The 22,676-nt window shown below is 38.5% G+C and overlaps 1 protein-coding gene across 6 annotated transcripts in view; it reads left to right on the top strand.

The window, feature by feature from the left end:
- The first annotated feature begins 12,640 nt into the window (after positions 1–12,640).
- The window catches only part of LOC116322626 (RNA-binding motif, single-stranded-interacting protein 3), a 163,549-nt gene continuing 153,513 nt past the window's right edge, over positions 12,641–22,676 (top strand). For 4 of the 6 annotated variants that reach the window (XM_039619969.1, XM_039619967.1, XM_039619973.1 and 1 more), the window contains exon 1: positions 12,642–12,786. Coding sequence is in view for 2 of the 6 variants with exons in the window: in XM_039619971.1 (XP_039475905.1) it covers positions 12,736–12,786 (51 nt within the window). In the remaining 4 variants the exon portion in view is untranslated. Of the gene's footprint in view, positions 12,787–22,676 lie in introns of all 6 variants that reach the window. The other 2 variants (XM_039619971.1, XM_039619970.1) reach the window with 1 other exon arrangement.

Below are 22,676 nucleotides of genomic sequence, written 5' to 3'. Positions count from 1 at the left end.
GACAGTGAGCTGTTATAATCAGCTATCCAACCAGATTGTTTAGCCAAAGGAACGTAAAGAGTTGCAGAGGATAATATGGAAAGATTTATAATACACCTCAAGCATAATTATGAAAAATGAGCTATCGTGCGTGTTGTGCAAACAAACCATGTGATCGTTGAGGTAACAGAACACCAAGAATCGAGTTCAGGCTTCAGCTTTGTGTCCTACTTACAGTAGAAAATTTTGCTACATCAGCTTGCACACCAGCCTGGAAAATCAGTTTTAGGTGATGAGAAAAATGATTTAGTTGACATGCTTTCCCACGAGAGTGTGTCTGAAAGCTTCTCGTTTTTTATGCTGAGAGGTGTGTGTGGGTTTGTGTAGCTGCATTTGCCAGCGTGTGCAAGCACACGTCAGGTGGAAAACTAACAATATAGCAATTTTGGGAAATCAGTTTGCCTTTTTGGGAGCGGCAGGCGAGATCATGCTTTTATGTCTGTTCTCCCTCCTCCTCTGCCTCCCTCAATTTTTACCCTTTTCACCTTCCTCAGTGTTGCGTTCTTCTATCATTCCTCCTTCTGTGAGAAGAGGAATGCATGTTATTTCCTTTTATGTCCCCAAATCGGTGTGAAGTCCCCATGAAGGGTAGCAGATTAGTGCCATTTTCATCCAGATAATTTCAACAGCTGCAGCGATGGCGGTGCTGCCGACATCTGTAGCCTCTTGTCTCCTGAGAGACACTCTGGCTGTTGGTTAAATTTCTGTCGCTTCAGATCAGCCCAGCTGGAGAAACACTAAACAGGCACATTTTATTCGCTCTGGGCCCCCACGGATGTTCTGGCTTCACAATGCTGGAGCTGAAGTATCAATGAAGTATTGACTGTTGCATGCAGAGAAGGCAACAGTGAGGGTAGCAAGGGGGCTTGAGTTAAATTTTACAGGGGAAAAAATGTTTGGTTGAAGACAGCAGAAAACGCTGCTGCTTTTAGAAGACTATGGAAGTTTTTAAACTTGCAACTTTGGGTTAAATAAGTAAAACAGCATAAATCTCATTAAAGGCTCATTAGACTTGCAGTCATGGGTACTCATATTTTGCAAATATGCGCTTTTTATGTCGTCTTGTTCCTTATTTGATCTAATAATCTTTCAGTTTTAGGGTTTTACCTTTCAGAACATCATAAAAATAATCTGACCCCTAAAATGAGGTTAATATGACCTCAGATCAACTACAAAACATGGCATGTCACACTGAAATATTTATTTAACAAAATATAAGCCAAAATACAGAAAGTACATCATTACTGCTTCCATAGGAAATATGAGGGTTAGAAGCAGCTAGGTGCTGCTAATCAAAAGCACGTGGTTAACCGATCGTCAGTGAGTGTGGGCACTTCTATAAAAGCAGAACCTTTGGCAGTTTGCTGGTCTCAGAGCATTCAAGTGTTTGTTAAAACAATACAACAGAGGAAAGACATCAGCACTGATTTTAAGAGAAGCAATTGTTGCTACCCGCCAATCTGGGAAGGGTTATAAGACCGTTTCCAACAATTTGAAGTCCATCATTCTGCAGTGAGGATGATTATTTAGAAGTGGAAAATATTCTGAACACTTGCCTAGCAAAGTAACCCCAAGGTCAGACCGTGCAAGGCTGAGAGAAACTGCAAAACACCCAAGAGCTACGTCTCCGGCTCTTCAGGCCTCAGTTTGCATGTTAAATGTTAAACTGTGACAGTTTTTTTTGAAGGATCACCAGAGAAAGCCGCTTTTTCTTAAAAGAACATGACAGAAAAGCTTAGGTTTGCAAAGTTGAACAAACCACAAAACCTCTGAAACATTGTCTTTTGGACAGACAAGACCAAAGTGGGGATGTTTGCTATAATGCACAGTGCCATATTTGGCATTACGTCCTGATATGCAAAACCTTAGATATGACCATGACAGTATATCGGGGAAACTCCGTCTTTCATCTGGCTTTATTTTATTTTGTTTTAATTACTTGAATGCTATCACTGTTAGTACACTTTTAATAATATTATAATGAATGCTTTTTTTGCTTTTGTCTCTTATTGAGTGCATCTGTTCAGATTTCTTGCTCTGACAGACTTGCTCTCGAAAAACAGGAGCAAACTGGAAATGTTCAAGCTGTCATAACAACTGAGGGTCACAGATTGCTCTGGACCCTCAACATCCTTTACATGTTGAAATTCCGGATATTCTGGATGCTTCAGTCATTTCTTTCTATAGGTGCAACAAATAGATACTCCCATCTCTTAAAACAAACTCTAACCTATAATCTCACAGCAACTCTTATATTGTATTACAAAAATGTAAATCAAATAGCCCTGCAGAGACACTAAAGTTTTACTCTCTTCTAATATGTTAATATCAGTGATCAATTTATGCACTACACCGCCAGCTTCCCTTGGATTCTGAATGCACTGAATAACAAGAACCCCATAAAACAAACATCACCAGTCATGTAGCTTTGTATTAAAAGGAAAACACTGTGTTTAGAGTAAAACGAGTGAAGCATTTCTGATGGCTCTGACAGAAATAAAGGGTGGTTTTTTTTTTCAGCTCTCTAATCACTAAACTCAGTTGCACGGCATGAGTGAGTGTCATTGGCAGATCTGCAGAACTGCCTGTGTGCTGTGTTTGCGTTGGGTGGGTATTGATTTTGTGTTTGTCCTGGTAAATACTGTATTTTGGAACCTGCTGCTTCACTGAAATCTGGACAGAGTTGCTGGCTGGTAACAGAGGAGATGGAATGACACGCATGGGAGAGAGGTAAAAGAGTGCATGGCGCAACAGTAATACAGCCTGTGGCAAAGAGGGAGGAAAAGTGTGCGCTCGACGACTAACAAAGAGAAGGAGTGTGGAGAGCGGGGAAACAATAGGAGGTACAAAAGAAGGGGATAAAAAAAGAAATAAGACAATGGGGTAAAAACGCAAGATTTGAAGGAAAAGAATAATGAAGCTGAGGATGAAGGAGAATTTGTGGGCTGCTAATTCTCACTTGGAATACATATACTCCAATTCACTTCCAGTACAGACGGGATTTGTAGCCAAATCATCATTCGATCCTCCCACTCGTTCCCCTCGCTGTTCAAGAACTTAATTGCAGAGTTATTTTGGCCTTGTCTGTTGTTGTCGTTATTGCATTCAGTCAGCTAATGAAAACACAGACCACACATCAGAGATGAGATCAGGTCCTTTTCTAAAAAGTTAAAATGAAAGAAAAGAGAAAAGTTAAGAAAGAGTCGTCAGACTTTGTGTCAGGGTTCTGACAAGGATAATGAACGGCAAAGCTTTCCCCTGCTCGCTGGTGCCAGGAGACATGATTAAGAAAGAATCATCAGACAAAGAAAAAAATAAATAAAATTAAAATGAGTTGATACTTAATCTTGGCTGTTGACTGTCCTGTGTCATTTTTGGAAAATGAGACAGTGAGAGATAAATGATCCTCTTAATGCTTGCTTTGTCTTTAATTAAGTGAAATTACAGACTTTTTGTCGTTTAAACATCAACTAAAGACACTTCAAGATCCAGATAGGAGTAATTACATAGAATAGCAGCATACGCCAGAAATGCTGTTCCCCTTCAACTTCAGCAGTGCTTTAAATGGAGTGTTTTTTTGGGCATAAAGAGATGGAACACAGAAGAGCGGGACAAGAACAAACAGAAGAAAAAGGCAGATGAGTAATCTGTAACAAAGAATTAAGCTTTGATTTGGGATTTGGCCTGGGATGTATTTGCTTAGGAATGAAAGTGAAATCTGAGAATTGTTTTGCTTTAATGGATTTTTAATGCTAACGTATAAATACATCCGGCTATGTTTAGCTAGAGTTGGCTGCTTCTACAATCATAATTTTTTACTTATTTCAGTGGCGGATTTAAAAGCAACAAGGGTGACCAAAATGTTTTACAAGTTAATTCAGAAAAATCAAAATGAGATAAAACCACATTAATAAAACATGACAACAATCAAACACAACAAAATTGATTAAGAGCAGGCTAAAGCAAAAAGACACCACATTATAAAAAAAAAAACCCTGACAGGGTTCAAACTGGACGAGGTATAAAAATATATTGAGCTCAGAGCAGCCAAAGGAAGGAAGAATCTGTGATGAAGGAGCCTAAGTCTTAGACAGAAACATCAACAACATCCTCGATTAACAAGGAGCGCCTCAACACCATTCAAGGTGATCAACTTATCTGGTAAGGAACAGACGTCTGAACTACAAAAACAGGATTTCATCTTATCCAGGTAACTTCAGGGTTAACCCTCAGTTTTCTGTACTACAAAGGTAAACAACCATGGTAACTGAATGCAAACCTAACCAGTTCTCCAGAAAATAGCGTCGCCAACCCAGGAAGATCCCACAGACCTCTGCAAGGAGAGTATGAGGGTCTAAATTTTTTCAGTAGTGTCTGATGCGTTTGTATAATCATTATTATTATCCTTGATTCACCCCCGTTGGTTACAAACTGCTTTACAACAATATTGTTGTATATGCATTAATATATCATGAAAACAGAGCATCAGTTTGTACTTGTTGACCTTAAATCAAACTTGCTATGTTTGAATTCTGTTTTTATGTTTATTCTTTATTGTCACTCCACTGGACCTGCAGCTGACGTAATGAAAACTACAACTGTCTCACGCAGATTTAAACATCAATTTAATGAAATACTCAGAACTGATCAAATCCTCCTACTAACTCACTTTACAGTGATCTTTCACGCACACTGATTTGTCTTCAGCAGTTGAGTTGATTTGCCAACAACGCACCTTTCATGTGAATACACAAGGGAAACCCTGGTTTAATTTGGTGAGTTGATAACCTTATTAGTGGCGTAAGTAAATCCAGATAACAGAAAGATTCCTGAGGTCGGTTGAACTCGCTCCACAGTACAGCCCTGGAAGAGCTGCCGCTTATAAACAGGAGGTGAGGAGAGACTGGCTGCAAGCGTGGGAGCCAGCAGAGTGCGGAGACCTGGAGAAACCTTCACTGAAAGGTGGTGAAAGACAAAGAGAGATGGAGAAGGAAAGAAAGAAAATGAGGTGCTGGAGGACAGGAGGGACCATGGTATGAAGTTGTATTTGCAGCTTATAAAACTAAAAAAATGAACTGCTGTATGTAGTTGTAGTACTGAGGTAGTAGTATTAAGAGTACAAGGTTGTTGTATAGAAAGGAGAGCTTCAGGTAACAAACTGATCATCCAAAGCTGTTGCCATCAGCCTGAGTGACAGAAAAGAACTGACGTGGCTGGTACTTTAACCAGGCAGAACTTGTAAACCTTAATGAACCGAGTCTCTAAAGAAAGAGCGAAAATGCACCTTGATGGGAGGACTGACGTGAAAAGAATGTGGTGACATGTAAATGCAAGGGGAGCACTGTTTCACTTACTGATTACTGTCAAGTACAGAGAAGGTTAAGTAAAATGTCAAATACCAGTTTCACTTTAAAACTGTTAAAACCTGCTTTTTCTTTTGGATTCTACTGACATGTAAATGTATTAAACTGGAGGAGTGTTTTTGTCTGTTTCGACTGAATGTATTCCACTCAAGAACAAGTTTTTGAAAACTCAATTACAAATGTCATTTCCATTTTTAATGTCAGATTTCAACCAATAAAATTGCATTTTAAGATGGAGCTTTTTTGAATAAAATTTTCATTGTCATATTAATATAGACTCTTACAGGTTTCTTTAATATATATAGTACAAATTAAATTACAATAATAAACAAATTTATTAGAGCATCTAGTAAAAAAATGTAAAAAACCCTGACGGGGTTCAAACTGGACGAGGTATAAAAATATATTGAGCTCAGAGCAGCCAAAGGAAGGAAGAATCTGTGATGAAGGACAAGATCCTCGATTAACAAGGAGCGCCTCAACACCATTCAAGGGGATCAACTTATCTGGTAAGGAACAGACGTCTGAACTACAAAGCAGGATTTCATCTTATCCAGGTAACTTCAGGATTAACCCTCAGTTTTCTGTAAGGTAAACAACCATGGTAACTGAATGCAAACCTAACCTGCTCTGGAGTGGGTATATTTTCTTTAATATATATAGTACAAATTAAATTACAATAATAAACAAATTTATTAGAGCATCTAGTAAAAACAAGACACACAAAGATTTTAGAAATCTGTCGGAAACTTGTTTAAGACTAAAGATTGGTGTTTACTTGGCAAATAACAAAATGAATTCACATTTTTATACCGAAATTTCAGAAGAAGTCAGAAATTAGTCAACTCAAATCAAGTAAAACACATTTTTCTGTTCAGGAATGTAAGTAAATAACTGTAATTTGACATCTTAATCACAAATATAATAATGTGCTTTACTATTTTTTCTGCTTTTGGTAAAATAGTGCATTTGAAAAATTTTGGATAACAATATTTAAATTTTAGCATTAAATATATCATTTCAAGTAAATATTTTGCACATACTGGTAAATCAGCTATTACAGATGACATTAAATTGTGTATTTTTGTAATTACCGTTACTGTTAATTCAGGGCAGCTGTGATGTAAACCTTACATTGGGTGTTTTCTAGTAAATTTCTTAAAGACTGTACTGGTAGTCTCTCTAGTGCATTTATATAATGTCAATTAGTATTTTCAAATATTTTCATTGATTCCAACGACCAGAGTTCTTGCAAGGCTTTAGTGGAGAATTGTGTGAATTAACAAATTGCTTCCACTAAGTTAAGGTTTGGATTTCCAACCTATACCAGATGCTTATAGATCAGCACAAGAAATACAGCTGTGGAAATGGCCATCAGTGGAAGTCTGGATTTTAAGTGAGACAAAAGAACTGCCACAGTTGGAGACTGCATTAGTTGAAGTCCTGACTAGATAAATTGCAGACAGAGCTCGTCCTGAAGCACCACTCAGTCTCTAGAACCCTGAGGAGGTATTCAAGTCTGCAGGGATGCCCCCCTCCATTTATTAAATGATTTTGCCGCAGTTACATAGCTATATAAATGTCACTTGACATGTGGGCGAAACTCCATTTAAAGCTTGTCAGAGAGATTTATCAGGGTATTAAAAACTTTTAAATGTGGTCTCTCTCTGTCTCTCTCTCTCTCTCTTTTTTAAAGCTGTTTTGATGTACCATATACTTTCACAGCTGTGCATCATTGCAGGAGGGTGAACTAAATTCGCTAGTAAATAAACAGCGTGTGTTTAACTCTCGCATGGACCACCACTGATCCATTCAAAGTACAGTTATTGTTTTTTATCCATTGTGCAGCAGATAGCTCAACTGAATCGTAATGTATAAAATATTATTATAGGCTATTACATTTGCTTAAGTACTGTCACACGGTCACTTTATTAAAAAGAGGTTATCGTGGGCTTTTTCTTTTATTAATACAGTAAAATGAAAGATAACTAGAATAGCAGAAAGAATGTAGTATATCACTGACCTAACTAGGATGTGTGCACTCCACTAGCCTGGAAATACATGGGTCACATATCTGGCTTTGGCTCCCTGTGGTGTCAAATACATACCTTGACTAAGCACAAATGGGCCAGAACGAGGCCACCACTGACCCCCACTTTCCAGATGAGACACACTCATATGTTCCACAGGCTGCATTGCTAGTCGCCTGGTGCATAACATGAAATTATGGCAGCAGTGTCATTTTTATAATCCTTCTTCTGGAATTAGAGCTGATGCAACCAGGCCAACTGTGGGGTTTCCGTCATGGCGGCTGCTGTGTACCACATAAAAGTTCCCCTGGTGCTTTTACACACACACACACACACACACACACAGAGAGAGAGAGACTGTGTGCACTGTCCCTTCTCATTTACTGATACACAAAGCCACAGACTGTGGACCGGTGGATTTATGGTCTGTGAACAACACTTTTCCCCCCCTTTTTTTTAAAGGGGATTAGGGAAACAGTGTTTGGAGCCAACTGATCGTTATGCTGTACATTATCCCATTTGCTGGAACAGAATTGCTGCTTTGCCAGTAACACTGGCTAGAACTTGGCAAAATGGGCCAGTGGACCAAGTGCGCGTTGTTTCCTTAACAAAGGAGTTTAGACAATATATTTTTCTGTTTTCTTTATATTGTCATCTATTTAACAGCTTTAATGGTATTTCTTACCACTATGATGATGCGCGACTGTACTTTTCTGTTAGGCAAGACAACCTCAACAGCCTTCCTTACCTCATCGATGACTTCACTGCTATTAGGGGGGCAGGGATAGCTCAGTAGGTAGAGTGGTGGCCCCATGATTGGAAGGTTGGGGTTCAAATCCACTGAACGGCTACCCTGAGGTACCCCTGAGCAAGGTACCGTCCCTACACACCCGGGCACCCAATGGCTGCTCACTGCTAGAAAAGAGTGAATGGGTTAAATGCAGAGAGAAATTTCCTCACGGGGATCAATAAAGTATACATCATTATTATTATTACTAACTGGATGTCTTTAAATTTACTCCATCTCTACCCTGGCGGTTCCTGTTTTCAGCTCGGACAGCTTTTCTAAGGAGGTTCATCACTAAATCAGCTCTCATGCCACCAATATCAAATCACCTGCTAAGAATCTGAGTTTTGACCAGCATTTTTCGCCTGTCTAATGTCATTCAGTCAGTCTGACCTTAGACAGACTTTATGTATCAAAATATCCTTATATATCAAAGTGATCTCAGTGATGTCTTGTTTGATGTTCCATTATGAAACGTTATGCTGCAGCTAACATCATTAAAAAGCAATAAAGGAAGCCTTTTGTTTTATAATCTGGTGCTTTATTGTAACACATATTACAGTTTTTTAAAAAAGAAGCCTTTTTTATGTGCCTTTGTACACCCAGGCATAACAAACTCAAACAGCAGACACGGTCCTTCTTGCTGGCAGGTGCTGTATGCAGTGTGGCGCTGGATCAGACAGAATCCTGCAGAGGTGTTAAGAAGTCCCACAGCTATCTAAGGAGAGTAGAAAATGTCTGTAAGGAAGACGTCCAAATTTTTCACACAGCAATATTAGGTTTTTTAAAACAAAACAAAAAGTGGAAAGGAGCCATTTAAAGCATACTGTTTATGACATTATTGTGCAGAAACTTCAGTTTGATTCGGGCAGACATCCATTTTGGCCAGGGAACAGCTTTGTTTTTGTTGTTGTCTCAAGATATACTGTATATACGATCAACATGACTCCATAAAAGGAATATCAATCAATCTAACTTTTAGCAAGTGTTACATAGAGTATTTGATATTTTTTTCTGCAAAGTCAAAAAAGATAAAATCATGCTTTTAGAAGTCATAAGGGGTGTTTGTTTTTTAAAATAGTTAATTGGTATTTTATTTATATTAATTAATTCACCTGAATAAAAGCCTAGGAGGGTGCCATGCAGTAATTTGTGTTCTTCATTGGTAGCTTAATAACTAAACTCAAGCGTGTAACAACAGGAACAAGCAAGTGAACGAATAGGCCAGGTGTGACCAAAATGCTTGCTAACTATTAAAGCAAAAAGCAAACCGAAAAAATCATCTTGAAAAAAAAAAAATCATTCTTGCTAATTAAATGCAAATTTGCTTTAAATTGTTTGTCGTCATCAGTAATTGTGATGGTTCTATGTAGAAAATTGTGTTTGAAGGTCACTTCCTCGTGACATGCAGATCAAGGAACTATTTGGCATGGGAGTCTAAAATTCTTTCAGCTTTCAGATGATTTGTTTTCCTGCCACAATTCTGCGCTTTCTTCCTGACACAAGAGATTTGCTGATACTCAGAAGCAGCAGCCTCCCTCTACCCACTGTCTTTTCACGATGAGGAACAAGAACGCCTAAAGGATTTATGGATAATGCTCTGGGGAAGCTTGGGGAAAAGTTCGGTTTCAAAGTTCACACTGGTCCTGGCTACAAGGTACTGTTGATGCTCAAGTGATACTTGAGAAAAAGACATAATTTCTATTACTGCTACATTAGTGGGTTTTGTCAATCTCTTTGGAAAAAATGCTCAAAGTGGAGAAGACACCCTTACATCCAACTGGTTTGGCTAATTCAATTAAAGCAACATTTGATTAAGTCCAAGCCTGAGAGCTTAATCAAATACTAAGGGTTAGGGGGATGCAGTTGTACGTGCATGTTTAGTATGCAATTACACATCTGGGGGAGTGGATGCACATGAATGGTGTGTGTGTGTGTGTGTGTGTGTGTGTGTCTGTGTGTGTGAGAGGCTGCAGGTGCATGTCTGATTCAGTTTGTGTGCTTATGCTTGCATTGCTGTTTGGGTGTGTGCGTTTTATAACTGGTTGCTAGGCAAGGGATGAGATAAAGCCTTTAACTGAGACACAAGAGATTTCCAACTTGCTCTTCTGTTGAGCTGCTGAATACACAATAGGATGGAGTTCAGCAAAGTTCACATCAACCACTTCTGAATACTAACTCAATGCTCCATGAATATGAATTTGTGTTAGTTAGTCAGATTTTTTTTCAAAGGTAAAAAAATTCAGAAAAACACCTTGCAGCCAAAACAAACAGGCAAAGATGTTCACGCACAAGGTAAGGGCACGCACGCCCCCAAGACTTTGAACTATCAACTTGACATCAACAAAGACAGGGCATTAGCACAGGCACAAGGTAAACTCTGTGTTTTGCATAGAAATATTCACAATCAGCGTAGAACAAAACACTAGCTGAGGTTTTGACAAAACGGTCTTCTTTATGGCTATGCACGCACCGTTGTTGTGGGTCAGAGTGAGACTGATTTATGGGTCAGCCAGTATTATCAGCCAAGACTGGCCCATCACAGATAAATGGCTACGAGGATATACTGGAAAGTCTTTATCCTGGCAATTATTGGACAATAAATATGTTATCAGCATTGACTCCCAAAATGTAATCTCAGTCTATCTCTATAAAGCACATGAAAAAAAGCAATTCAAGAACTGTAAAGCAAGAACATCTCTATTTATGTATCATTTATTTTAAAAAAGCCAGCTTTATATTTATTATTCTGACATTTATTTGAAAGTTGAGTTAGGAAATGCTTAACAAAAAAGCTCATATTATTGAATGATCCAGTTTATGAATACGATGCACATCAAATGACGATCTTAAGTTGGTATTCATTTGAAGGAAGGCCTGCCACTTCTTTCTTTGTCCTCCACTTGTGCAGTGTAGTCAAATGTTTTTAAACCCAAATCACATACCATGGTGCAAAAATGCTATTTTATTCCTATCAAATTTGTTATCTTTGGTATTTATCATAGATTCAACAAAAAAAGACACACTTCCCTTGAGTAAACAAAAAATTCAAGGAAGTTTGGCTTAATGGAAGCAAAGTATAAAGAAATGAAATGAAAGAAGCCGTACAGTATGTCAGTGTTAGGCCTACAGGTTAATATCTAAAATTACTTTTCAGGACTAAAGTAGTGAACCAAGGTGGCTGTGTGATTCAAAGGTCAGTGTTAAGTGGCTTAACAAAGAAAGAGAACACTCCTCTGAAAATGATCAGCCTCAAGGACTCAACTAAAATCGAATGAAAAAACAGCTAATATCCAAAACTAGTTCGCAAAATGATTTTTAAAAAGCCCAACTCCTTAGAAGCAAAATATACAGAAATGAGGGGTGGCTCAAGACCTTTACACAATCCTGTACATAAACAGGTTTGATTGCTGTTTTCTTTTTCATCTGGGAACAGATTTTGCATAGTTTTTCGCTTTAGGCAGGGATAAAGATTTTTGGTACTGTAGGTTTTCTGGTTTTCTGCTTGTAGGCCACGTTTCTGCTGACCAATCATGTCTGAGTAGGATTTGTTTGATTGCAGGTAATCGTATGGTTTAAGAAACAAAAGTAGGAATTTCCAAAATGCAATCTGGAAGCCATCGGATACTTGACAGCGATTAAGCTTTGCATTATCTTTTTAAAATGTAATCACATTCTTAAACAAAGACCAGCACTGCACATCTGAAATAAGATCCCTTTTATTGATATCCAGAGATCATGCTTTACTAGAATAAACTGGCCTTCTTACTTAGCCCCACAAGCCTTACCTAGTTATTTTAGAGTCAGGGTAAGGGTTGAATGGATACATCCTAAGGTAGTGTAAACCTATTTACAAAACATTAATAGATCTGTTAATACAGCATTTTATCCCCTATTTGAGTAAATTCAAGGTTCTCAGCCTTAGGGGGTTAGGGTTAGTCTTTTGTGACAGTGTGAAAAAACAATAAGGCCAACTAGAATCCTGAAACTCTCTGAGCTCTGAGAGATGCTTCATCCAACTTCAGCAGCATCAGTGGCACAAGCCCTGGGTAAAAATGGTGCCCGACACGAGCACACAGCTAAACTTACTTTATTACAAGTAAAAACTTTCCACAAACCTCTTTTTTCAGCTTTCATTGTTTTCTATACATCCAAATGATCACTTTTTAATTTCTTGAAAGCTTTATTTAGCAGGGTTTAAGCCTACCAGATTATTCATTAGATTAGTCCTAATTTTCAATTTTCAATTCAACTGCAGTAAAAAGAATGTTTATAGGCTGGTACAAAACAATTTTCGCCTCTATGAATAGTCTCCCCTCTATATGCTGTATACATTTTCTTGTTTTGGTTACTCATCCATTTAGGTTCGATAAAGGTTTTAGGGGCGTGGCTTCTCTCACAGACAGGTTTGCCGCCACACCTGGGCTGATTGAAGTCACTGAAGCGGACCCGTGTCTTACCTTTGTGGTGCTGCTGCAGCTTTGGTGCATTGTTTTGGAATTATCTGAAAAATAATATGGCTGGTCATCTTCAACAGCTTGTCCAAGAAGTTTGTGCTTCGGTTTTGGTGAGTGAAATTCTAGTATTTTAGTAGCTGTTATTTTGCACTAATTAGCCGATATATGCGACCATGCGTAGCAGGTGCTGCTCGCTAACAACACTATAGCCTTAGCTAAACTTAGCAATTCACACTCTCATTTAAATATTATTATTTCTGGCTCCAAAAAAATAAATAAATTAATAAAACATGGCGAAGGCTAAAATGGTAACATTGAGATATCAAAACGCAGTATCCGCATTCACATTGTGGCATTTCCATATCGCTTATAGTGAATAACTCAGTGTGCAAACTGCACTACAACACAACAACACACTATGATAGTGTTGTTTTTAAAAATAAAAAATAAAAAATAACGTGACAGCAGCAGTGTGTGCATGCAGTGTTGTTTGAAATGATGAAGACTGTGTATTTTCATTTGGCTCCTAAATTCTCCTGCAGTATTTGTTTGGATAACTGTTTTCTAACTATAAATTGTTCTTATTTTGGACTGTTTAAAAGTTTTCCTTACATAACCTGATTTTATCCTTCTCATTTACGCAACTAAGGAAATAGTCACCAGAACATCCCTAGAAGAATGCGTGGTTGTCCTCCTTTGGTGAAACAGGGATAAAAGCATAGTTTTGTGAAATCTTTGTGAAGTGAAGCAGCCAGTGTTAGGATAGTGGCTTTTTTGCCCTCCTTGACACAGGCGGGCAGTGATTGAGGTTGTAGACTTCAAGCTTCTGCACTGAAGAATCTCACTGTCTACCTCTAAAAAGTAATTTTTGGGAGCAGCGCCACTAGCTGTCCACTTTGTCTGCAGCCATAGCTCTTGAGGAGACACACATGGTCATTTCAGCCATTAGCAGCAGGATACCCATTACTCTTGGGGCACACCTGGACATGTAGTTAACACTGAGCACATGCCTGTGTACTGTGGCCCCATTTCCATGCTTTACTTAGAATGGATTATCACCACCTCTATGGCCATTTAAATTCACACTTGGCAAACACTTAAAGTTCAGTTCACTTAGTTGAAAAACAGTGAACTAAATTTTCAAAGACTGACTAGTTCAAATTATTATTATTTTTATTGTTCCATGTAAACCCTTGCTTCACAGACAGAGGACTTTAAGTGTTTTTGTCTTTTAGCATTTAAACAATGTTGCATGAACCAGAACAACTGAAAGCAGGCCAGCCTACAAATGTAATTCAGCTCTATAAGAATGTCTACAGCTGTTAGTTGTTTGCATGATCTTATCCTTTGGTAGTGATTACTTCTTATCATCAATCACTAGCCAGATGCTCCAACTCGGTGTTGCGTTTAAAATTGGTTGCTGATGTTCTGACTTTTGAAAATGTGAGATTTTTTTTTTTTTTGGTCACAATCTGAGGATCTGTACTGATGGCTTCCTTTAAATGTACATGAGGACTGACTTCAGCAGTTCCTTTGGGAGCTGCATTGTCTGAGACCTTTCACCTTTTTTTTCCTTTATTCAACAAGAACAGTCCACGTTAGTGTACATAAAGTAAACAAATATGAACAGTTTACCATACTAAAATGAGTTAAAAGTGATAACAGACTTGGTTTGATATGAGCCATTCTTTTAAAGTTTCATATGTTGAACTCTCCTCTAGGAAGTGGGCAAGTCTGTGCAAAACCTTTATCTATACATCTATACAGCAAAACAATCATACTAGAACTTGCCATGCTGACAGGCTGTATTTCTGCTTTGCAGCATCCTTTCATGGGTACCCGTTAACTCTTGAGAGAATGAGTGATGCTGACGTCATGTTCTTTATTTGAAAACAATGGAAGCAATGCAAAGAAGAGAAAAGAAGTCAGTTTCTCACAGTCTTTTTTTTTTTTTCCACAACGTCATGATGTGTATTTTGAAAGTTTTGTTCCCATTTACAGTAAACTTGATGATGCAGCAGAATATGCTTTAGGACGTGGCTACCTTGTGGTTGACAAGTCACTGCTGTATGGGTGTGGGTTCCTCTGATTCTTAGTCAGATCCACTCCTTACTTGTCACAACTTTAGAACTTAAAACCATGTTGGCTAAAATGCAAAACCCAAGACTTCAAAAGAGCACAAACCAAATGCTGACTTAGCATAGTGGTTACATCAATCTTTTGTGTACAGGCATGTGAAAAAGAGCATTTTCACAGCTTTACTACTTCCATAAGAATTAAGAGGGTAGCAATCAGGTGCTGCTAATCAAATGCACTTGACTGATTATCAACGAGTGTGATCACCTCTATTAAAGCAGATGTTTTGGGAATTTGCTGGTGTGGAGCATTCGGGTGTGAGTTAACACAATGCCAGTTTTCCCAAGAGTGGACATATCTCAGCAAATTGACACCAAGGTCAGACCATACAATGATTAGAGAAATAAAATATAAAAACAAGAGCTACATCTCAAACTCTGCAGACTTTGGTTAGCTTTTGAAATGTTTATTTCAATTTTATTTCATTACAACTGGAAAAAGACTGAAACAAAATACGGCTTGTTTGAAGGAGTTGTCAGGAGAAAGCCTTTTCTAATTATTTTTTGGCCTTTTTTTTTTTTTTTGCCTTTATTGGATAGGGACAGTGAAGATAGACAAGAAAGCGGGGGTAGAGAGGGAGGAAGACATGCAGCAAAGGGCCACGGGTTTGGACTCGAACCCAGCCTACTGCTCTCCAGCCATACGGCATATGGTTGCCTCGTCACCCACTGAGCTAAAGTGGCAACCAGAGAAAGCCTCTTCTTACCAAAAAGAACATAGCATTACATGAGGCTTGCAAAGTCTCATCTGAACAAACCACAGCACAAAGCTATACAAAAGTCCTTTCTCGTCTTTAAAATTTCTGATATTGATTGTGCTGCAACTCCGGAACCTAATCTTTTCAGAAGTGTAGCCTTTTCTACAGGTCATTGGAGCACAGGTGTTGTACCTTAAATATGATGCATTAAGAGGAAATCTGGACTTCAGTAATTTATAATCCTACCCTGGTATAACATGAGTTTAAAGCCATTTAAGTGACCACACTTTGACACAGAATGAAAAGGTGATTTGATAACAGTTAAAATAGAGAGAAGGACGTGTCATTTTTCTTGTCACTTGTACAAGTGCTGTGTTGTGATATACATTAATGCTTTCAGAAGGTGTTTTGATGGGGTGTGTGTGATAAGTTGAGCATATTAATTGATTAATTATTTTCTACCTAGTTGTACATGTTTTATCACACTGATACAATCAGGTCCTAGCTGGGGCTGCAGCGCCCCCATTCTGTTTGTCTGGTTGTTGGTAACCGCCAAATTGTAAACTTTATTTTTTGTTGTACAAGAACAAAAAGAAATCCTCCAGTCTTGTTTTTTCTCTCCCTTTTTGACATGCTGTATGGCTATTAACCTAGGGTGTGTTCGGTCTTCTCAGATGGCCTGCTGGGCTGTAAAAATGAAATTCAGTCCATCCATGTGACACAAACTGCATTCAGCAGGTCACATTACACATGAGAATTGGCTCCAGGCACAGGGACATCAACAGAGAGTAACAAAGATGGTCACTGAGACAATTTTCAGCAGGATATAAAGTACTTGAATTGACCCCTATTTTCAGCTCTAAATGACTCACCCAGTGTCAGGGGGCCTTTTATGGTCACATGACAATTGGAGAATGTTTGTTTATGAGATACGCCTGAAGAAAAATAGGGAACCACTTCAAGCCATGTTAGTCTCCTTAGTCTTGCAGTGAAGCAGTGTAATACCTGTCTTTTTGATGAGGCTGGAAATTGACAAAAATAAGTTCAGACTTGCTGTTACAAAATCATTCAAGCTTGACTTTGCCATTTGTGATGACAATTTATCAAGAGACCCCCCAAAAAAAAAAAAAATTTGGATGCTTTCGTGGATAGCACACATTCATCCAGCTCGTCAAAACAAAAGTAGGTAGTGCAGTTTCTAGCCTAATTCATTTACACAGTAGCTTATGTACTGTAATAGCTGATGGCAGTATGTGGGGTGATCTGGGAGCCTTTGGTGAACAGAGGAACTGGACTTGATGTCAGATGAGTAGTTTTCAGCCTCCCATGCTGACTGAAAGCAGCCTCCTTATAATTTACCTTTTTTGGAAATGATCTGCTAAGTAATTAAAATTTTATTTTCCCCTCAAATCCCATAAGGGCAGAATATCTGCAAGGCATGCAAAGAATATCTCGTGCCATCTGAGACACAAATTGCTGCAATATGCCCGCTCAGTACCGACTTACAGCATTGTGTAAACGATTACCTGCATCGGCTTTTGTTGTAATGATGCAGCAAGTGTGCACAGTAGGCAGATTCTGTGGTTCCCTCGGCATGAAGGAGCACTTTGTTTATAAGTAAGTAGTTGAGGAATACCCCTGCCTCTGTCAGGGTTCAGAGTTATGCTCCCATTGGAGCCACTAGTATTAAACACAAGAACACAGTTTGGCTGAGGCAAACAGCAAAAAAGGTTTGTTGTATTTGCCTGAGGTGTCTTAATACCCATGCGCACAGCTGCTTTTTTATTCAGAGTTAACTCTTCACCTGTCCCATTTTACTTTTGTAGTATTTTAAAATGCATCATTAAAAGGTAGCAAGTTTGCCTATTTGTGTCTATGGTACAATTACAGTGTAGTTGCCAGTTATTTGATCATATTGATGCTACTTTTTGTCTCTTCTGTCAGGAGAGAGGTCCTCTGTCAGTTTTCTTACGTCCCATCAGCCCTTCTGTCTCTCAGTACTTGTTCGTGTCACAAACGTGTGTGTATAGCGTTTTCCTATTTTATTACAGCTTCAAACCTTGTCCAATTTAGGAATACAAGCACAATATATATGTATCTTTATAGTGAAACAAGGTCATTAAGACTTTGTGGTGCGATATGAGATTTAAAATGTTGTTTAGATCATGAGTTCCCGCAACGTGGGTCTCTCTCCTCCTCTCCTTCTAGGTCTTTCTTTCTCTCCTCAGGTGACAGAGTGATGGATTAATCCCAAATAAACTCGTTCATCTTTCAATTAGAGCCAGTGTTGAGGAGGTGCCAGCCATTATGAAGCTGTCTGGAAGACTGGGACTAAGGTAGTGATGGAGAGAAGAAGGGAGGAGGAGAAAAGGGTGAGAGTGAGTTATGGCATTGGTGTGAGGGACAGAGATGGGTGTTTGTAAAAGACTGAGTGGGGAAAAAAGTGAGCACAAAATAAGAGTTCTGTGTACGTGGGGGAAGAAATGCGTTGGTTGAGGGAGCACATCCAACTATTAAAACATCAATCAGATTAGAACCCCCATGCCTGGCTGACCACCCAAAGCCTGCCTCCTTCCATCATCCCGACAGTGGTTTGCACTTTTACACAACTTTGGATTTCACTGTTTTTTTTGTCCCCTTTTTTCTTATGACTCTGTTTTGTGGGAGTTTTTTTTTGTTGTTGTTGTTGTTGTTGTTGTTTTTTTCCCAATTAGATCTTTAGATTGTTATCCATCACGTTAAAACTTCCTAAGCTATATAAATGCTAAAAGGTTTTTGAAAAAGTAGTAAAAGAACTTGAATCAAATGAGTACAAAAGTAGCTCTTGAGTTGAGTTCTCTCTTCAGTGGTTCATTCTTAATTTGGATATAGACTGCCCAGCCAAATAGCTTAAGCTTTGATCATGTTTTAATAAGCTTATGTAATGGCAGAACATTTATTTCCATCTAAAATTGCAATATTATTTTTTCTTACATTGATAGGGTAGCTTTCTCCTCCAGTGTATCCCAAATGTCGTCAGTAGAGTTGAGGGCTGAACTCTATGGTGGCCAGTCCATGTGTGATAATGTCTCATTGTCTTCATAGTTTAAGCCTGATGAATCCTGGTTTTGTCATCATGGAACATGCCTGTGTGGGTTTTGTTTTTGCCATTTTAATTTTCTTAATAACTTGTCTCATGACGTAAATATTGTCTGATTTACTCTTTTTCGCTGCTTCTGAGCAGTATGACAATATAAAAGTTGTGCCTTAGCATCGTAAATCAGCCACAGAAAGTCCTTTTCCCACTCACTGTTGTATTAAATGGCTTGCAAAGCTGTCGCATGAGTCCTATGTATGCAAAATAATTGATCTCACAGTTTTGATTTGTTTTTCATCGCATGTGTTGCACTGTACAGCGCTGTTACCCGGGTGTGTGGTTTTTTTTTTTTTTCCCTTGTGCTAGGCAGTGTACACTCCAAACATCTTGATGCATTCTCAATCATCCAGGAAAGTAAATCTTTTAAGTTGATTCTGTTCATCTTGACGTGGCGTTTGAGTGGGAGAAACGTTTAAGTCACTCATCCAAGTGACTTCTTCAGTCTCAGCTGACTACAGGTTTCCCAAATCTTATAAACAGTACATTTGCATAATGACTGAAAAAGCCCACTGAAGGAACAATGGGCTGGGAGGTCAGTTCCTTAATCATAATTATGCAAATTCTCATGACCATCATCATGAATGGTACTCATGGCCATTGATCAGTGGTCTTTGGTCAGTGGGTTTTGGTCAGTGATTGTTGATCAATGGTCATGAGAATTTGCATAATTATGATTAAGAACTGACCTCCCAGCCCATTGTTCCTTCAGTGGGCTGGTTTCAGTCATTATGCAAATGTACTGTTTATTTGATTTGGGGAAACTAGTAGTCAGCTGAGACTGAAGAAGTCACTTGATGAGTGACAACGCTTCTCCCACTAAACACAGTTGATGAACAGAATCAACTTTGAATATACTCCTCAAAGCCACATTGCAAGTTGAAACCACTTTTGTATTCAGAACTGCCTGAGTTCTTCATGGCACAGATTAAACAAGCTGCTGAAAACATTTCACCTTGATTTTGGTCCATATTGACATGATTGGCATCACATAGTTGATGCAGATTTGCCAGCTGCACATTTGTGGTGTGACTCTTCTGTTCCACCACATCCCAAAGGTGCCTATTAAATTCAGATTTGGCCACAGTGGAGATCATTTGAGTATTGTGAATTCATGTTCAAGAAATCAGTTGGAGATGATTTGAGCTTTCTGACATGTTATCCTTCCCTAAGCAGGCCAGCTGTACATTGAGCAGCACTCAAGTACCAAACCAAAATGGCCCAAAATTTGCCAAGAAAACTATCTTGACACCATTGTAGGGTGCTGCCATCGCCTCTACAAAATGCTTTTTGTAGATGACGTAATGGAGCAAATTGATCAGCCCTCTTGTGATACAACATATATCCTCTTTATTGCCCGAGGGTGTAACCATCAATAACTTTGCATCTGTCCATTACCACGCATTTCATTTTGTATAAATCCAGCCGCTCACTACAGATGTTCTTTTTTTGGGGGGGGATTAATCACCAGATTAGTTATTTAAAGATATTAAATTGTCTTCGTATTGGTTCTATAGTATAGTGGTTAACATACATGTGTAATACTGAAAAGATTCTTGGATTGAGACGCGGAAGAGCCACAAATCTCTGAGAGGGTTGCATAAAGGAATTGCATCTGCTGTTAAAAATCTGCCAGATCAAATATGCACTTCCATCTGCTGTGACTGCTCCATTATTGATAAGAAATTACAGGAGCTTAAATTGTATGCACATGGTTCTACAAAGCACTTTGTCATTCAGGTTGGACTTAAAAAAAATTAAAATTGCATTGGCTTTGTGCAACACAGTTTTTAAATCAATCTTTCAGCATTGTTGGTTTGGTCTAAACGCTCTTAGGTTTGAGTTTCAGAAACATTGCGCATATTTTAACTACAGCATTGTTAGTTTCATTGTGTTTATAAAAAAAAATAGAAATTCTAAGTTGTCATAGATGGTGTTTAAAGACACTGGCTGAATAGTCTTACGCTGTCTGCTCTAGTATGTTTGTTCTCTAAAAGATGTTACAGTTGAACAGAGAAAAGGTTGCAAGTCATTGTGGATACATCAGTTTTTGCACCATGCAACAGATGGGCACGGCCCCCATATACCTGTAGTCCTGATCTTAACATCACTGAGTCTGTCTGGGATTACTAGAGACAGACGACACTCCAGTATGGTTCCAATATGTTTGCAGTAACCTTCCTGCCAAGTAGCAAGAAACTGTACATTTTTCAAATCAACTTCAGCACCCAAATTGTTTGCACAGTTAAATGTAGGCGTAAGCATTGATATTAGTCTGCAAATTTGTGTACTTAATCCCAGTGTGTGCACTCATATCTTATTATTGTGTGTAAATACAGTATGTGTATTTATATACAGTAATAATGTGTGGGTACAAGAGGAAGAATAAGGCGGTGGTGTTTGAGGAGGCTGTTGTGACTTTGTACCCTCACTTTCATTCTCACCTAGAAACCAATACCGAGCTGTTGGCATATTTTCATTTCTTCCATTTTACTTCTTCTGCTTCTTCAAGGAATATTATGTACTGTAGGCACACAGGGACGAGTTCTAATGAATTTGAATGAGCGTCTCAATTTATTTTCCATGTTTTATTTATTTTTTCAGGGTTTGGGGAGTAAATTGAATCGACGGCGGTGATGCGTGTGCTAGTCAGGAGCAATATAGGGACCTGCTGTTCTGATTAAGTTCCTGTTATGGAGCCGTTCATTATTGATTTCATTTCTCCTCACTTCTCCTCCCTCTCACATTCACATTTACTCCATATCTCTTTCTTCTCAGCAGGGCTCTCCCTTGTTCTCTATGCCTCTTATTCTTCCCTGCTTCTTCGCAGTCAGCTTTCGTCTAAAAGCAGCAACTTGTCATTTATAAAACTAAAAAAAATGTAAAGTAAAACATTTTTTAAAAGTTAATACTGTATTTGATTTCTTTTTTTTAAACTGATCCCACTAATGTTTGGCTTTTGAGGTTGCTTAGATATACTATAGCCAGTGTTGCTTAGTTCTTACAGGGACAAAACATGCATTCAGCAACATCTGTAATTCATTTATTTACCACATACAGAGATCCAGATACAGAGATCAAAATTTAATTGGCATAGTTTGTGTTGATACACTGATTTAATTTTCTCTCTGTGCTCTTAGAGCTATGTTAGAACTTATGACAGGACAATATACAGCTAAAAAAAAAAGTAACAAGATTAATATTGAGTCATAAATTGTTCTTGTACGTGTTTTATATTATGTGTTGGTGTAGATTACAACACTTTTTTTGTCTTATACACATGGGTGCATCACTGTAAATCACTAGTTGTTTGTTTTCCTTCTCGCGCAAGAGCTCTGTGGACCACACTCGCACTGAGTCACTTACTGGCACTCATACTCTTTGGGATTTCAAATCATTGTTTACCCTGCCTGTGGAGGTTCTGGTACGTTCTTAGGTTTTCCAAATAATCCAGCTAGACATGCAGCCGAGAGGTTTCCAATAATCTCTCCAACCTTAAAATCCAACATTTCCAAACTTGATAATATCAACGGTCCCCAAGAAAACCGTCTCACACACAACAAACAAAGTCCTTGAATTTGGCAAATTTTGCAACTTTAAACTCAATGCAGATTTTGAGTTTTACATTTAATACAATTAGAACAGTCTCACTAGGATTAGCTGTATAAATAAATGTCTGACTTTTCAAGGTAAATGTTGTCAGTATGGAATAACTGATGGACAAACTGCTGCACTTCCTCTGATGGAATTTGGTGCTCTAGTTTTTATGTTAAAAGTGCAAGTTTGACATATGACTGATCTTTTGGCTGTTATTCTATACTGAACTGGGCAAAATTTCCCACCCAGCTGAATGGTTTGAGACCAATACACCCACTGAACCCCCTATTTGACCCTTTCTTTTCCCTTTAGCACCTCAGGAAAACATGGGTCTGAAGTGCTCATGAAGCCTTCAACACATGGGTTCTTGAATAAAACTGAATTCCTTTTAGCGAGCCTGTGGTAATTCTCTTTTGTTTGCGATTAAGTAGTGCTAA

This window comes from Oreochromis aureus, linkage group 11 (genome assembly GCF_013358895.1).
Source record: "Oreochromis aureus strain Israel breed Guangdong linkage group 11, ZZ_aureus, whole genome shotgun sequence".
Classification (NCBI taxonomy): Eukaryota; Metazoa; Chordata; class Actinopteri; order Cichliformes; family Cichlidae; genus Oreochromis; species Oreochromis aureus.
This window is presented reverse-complemented; position numbering and strand designations above follow the sequence as displayed.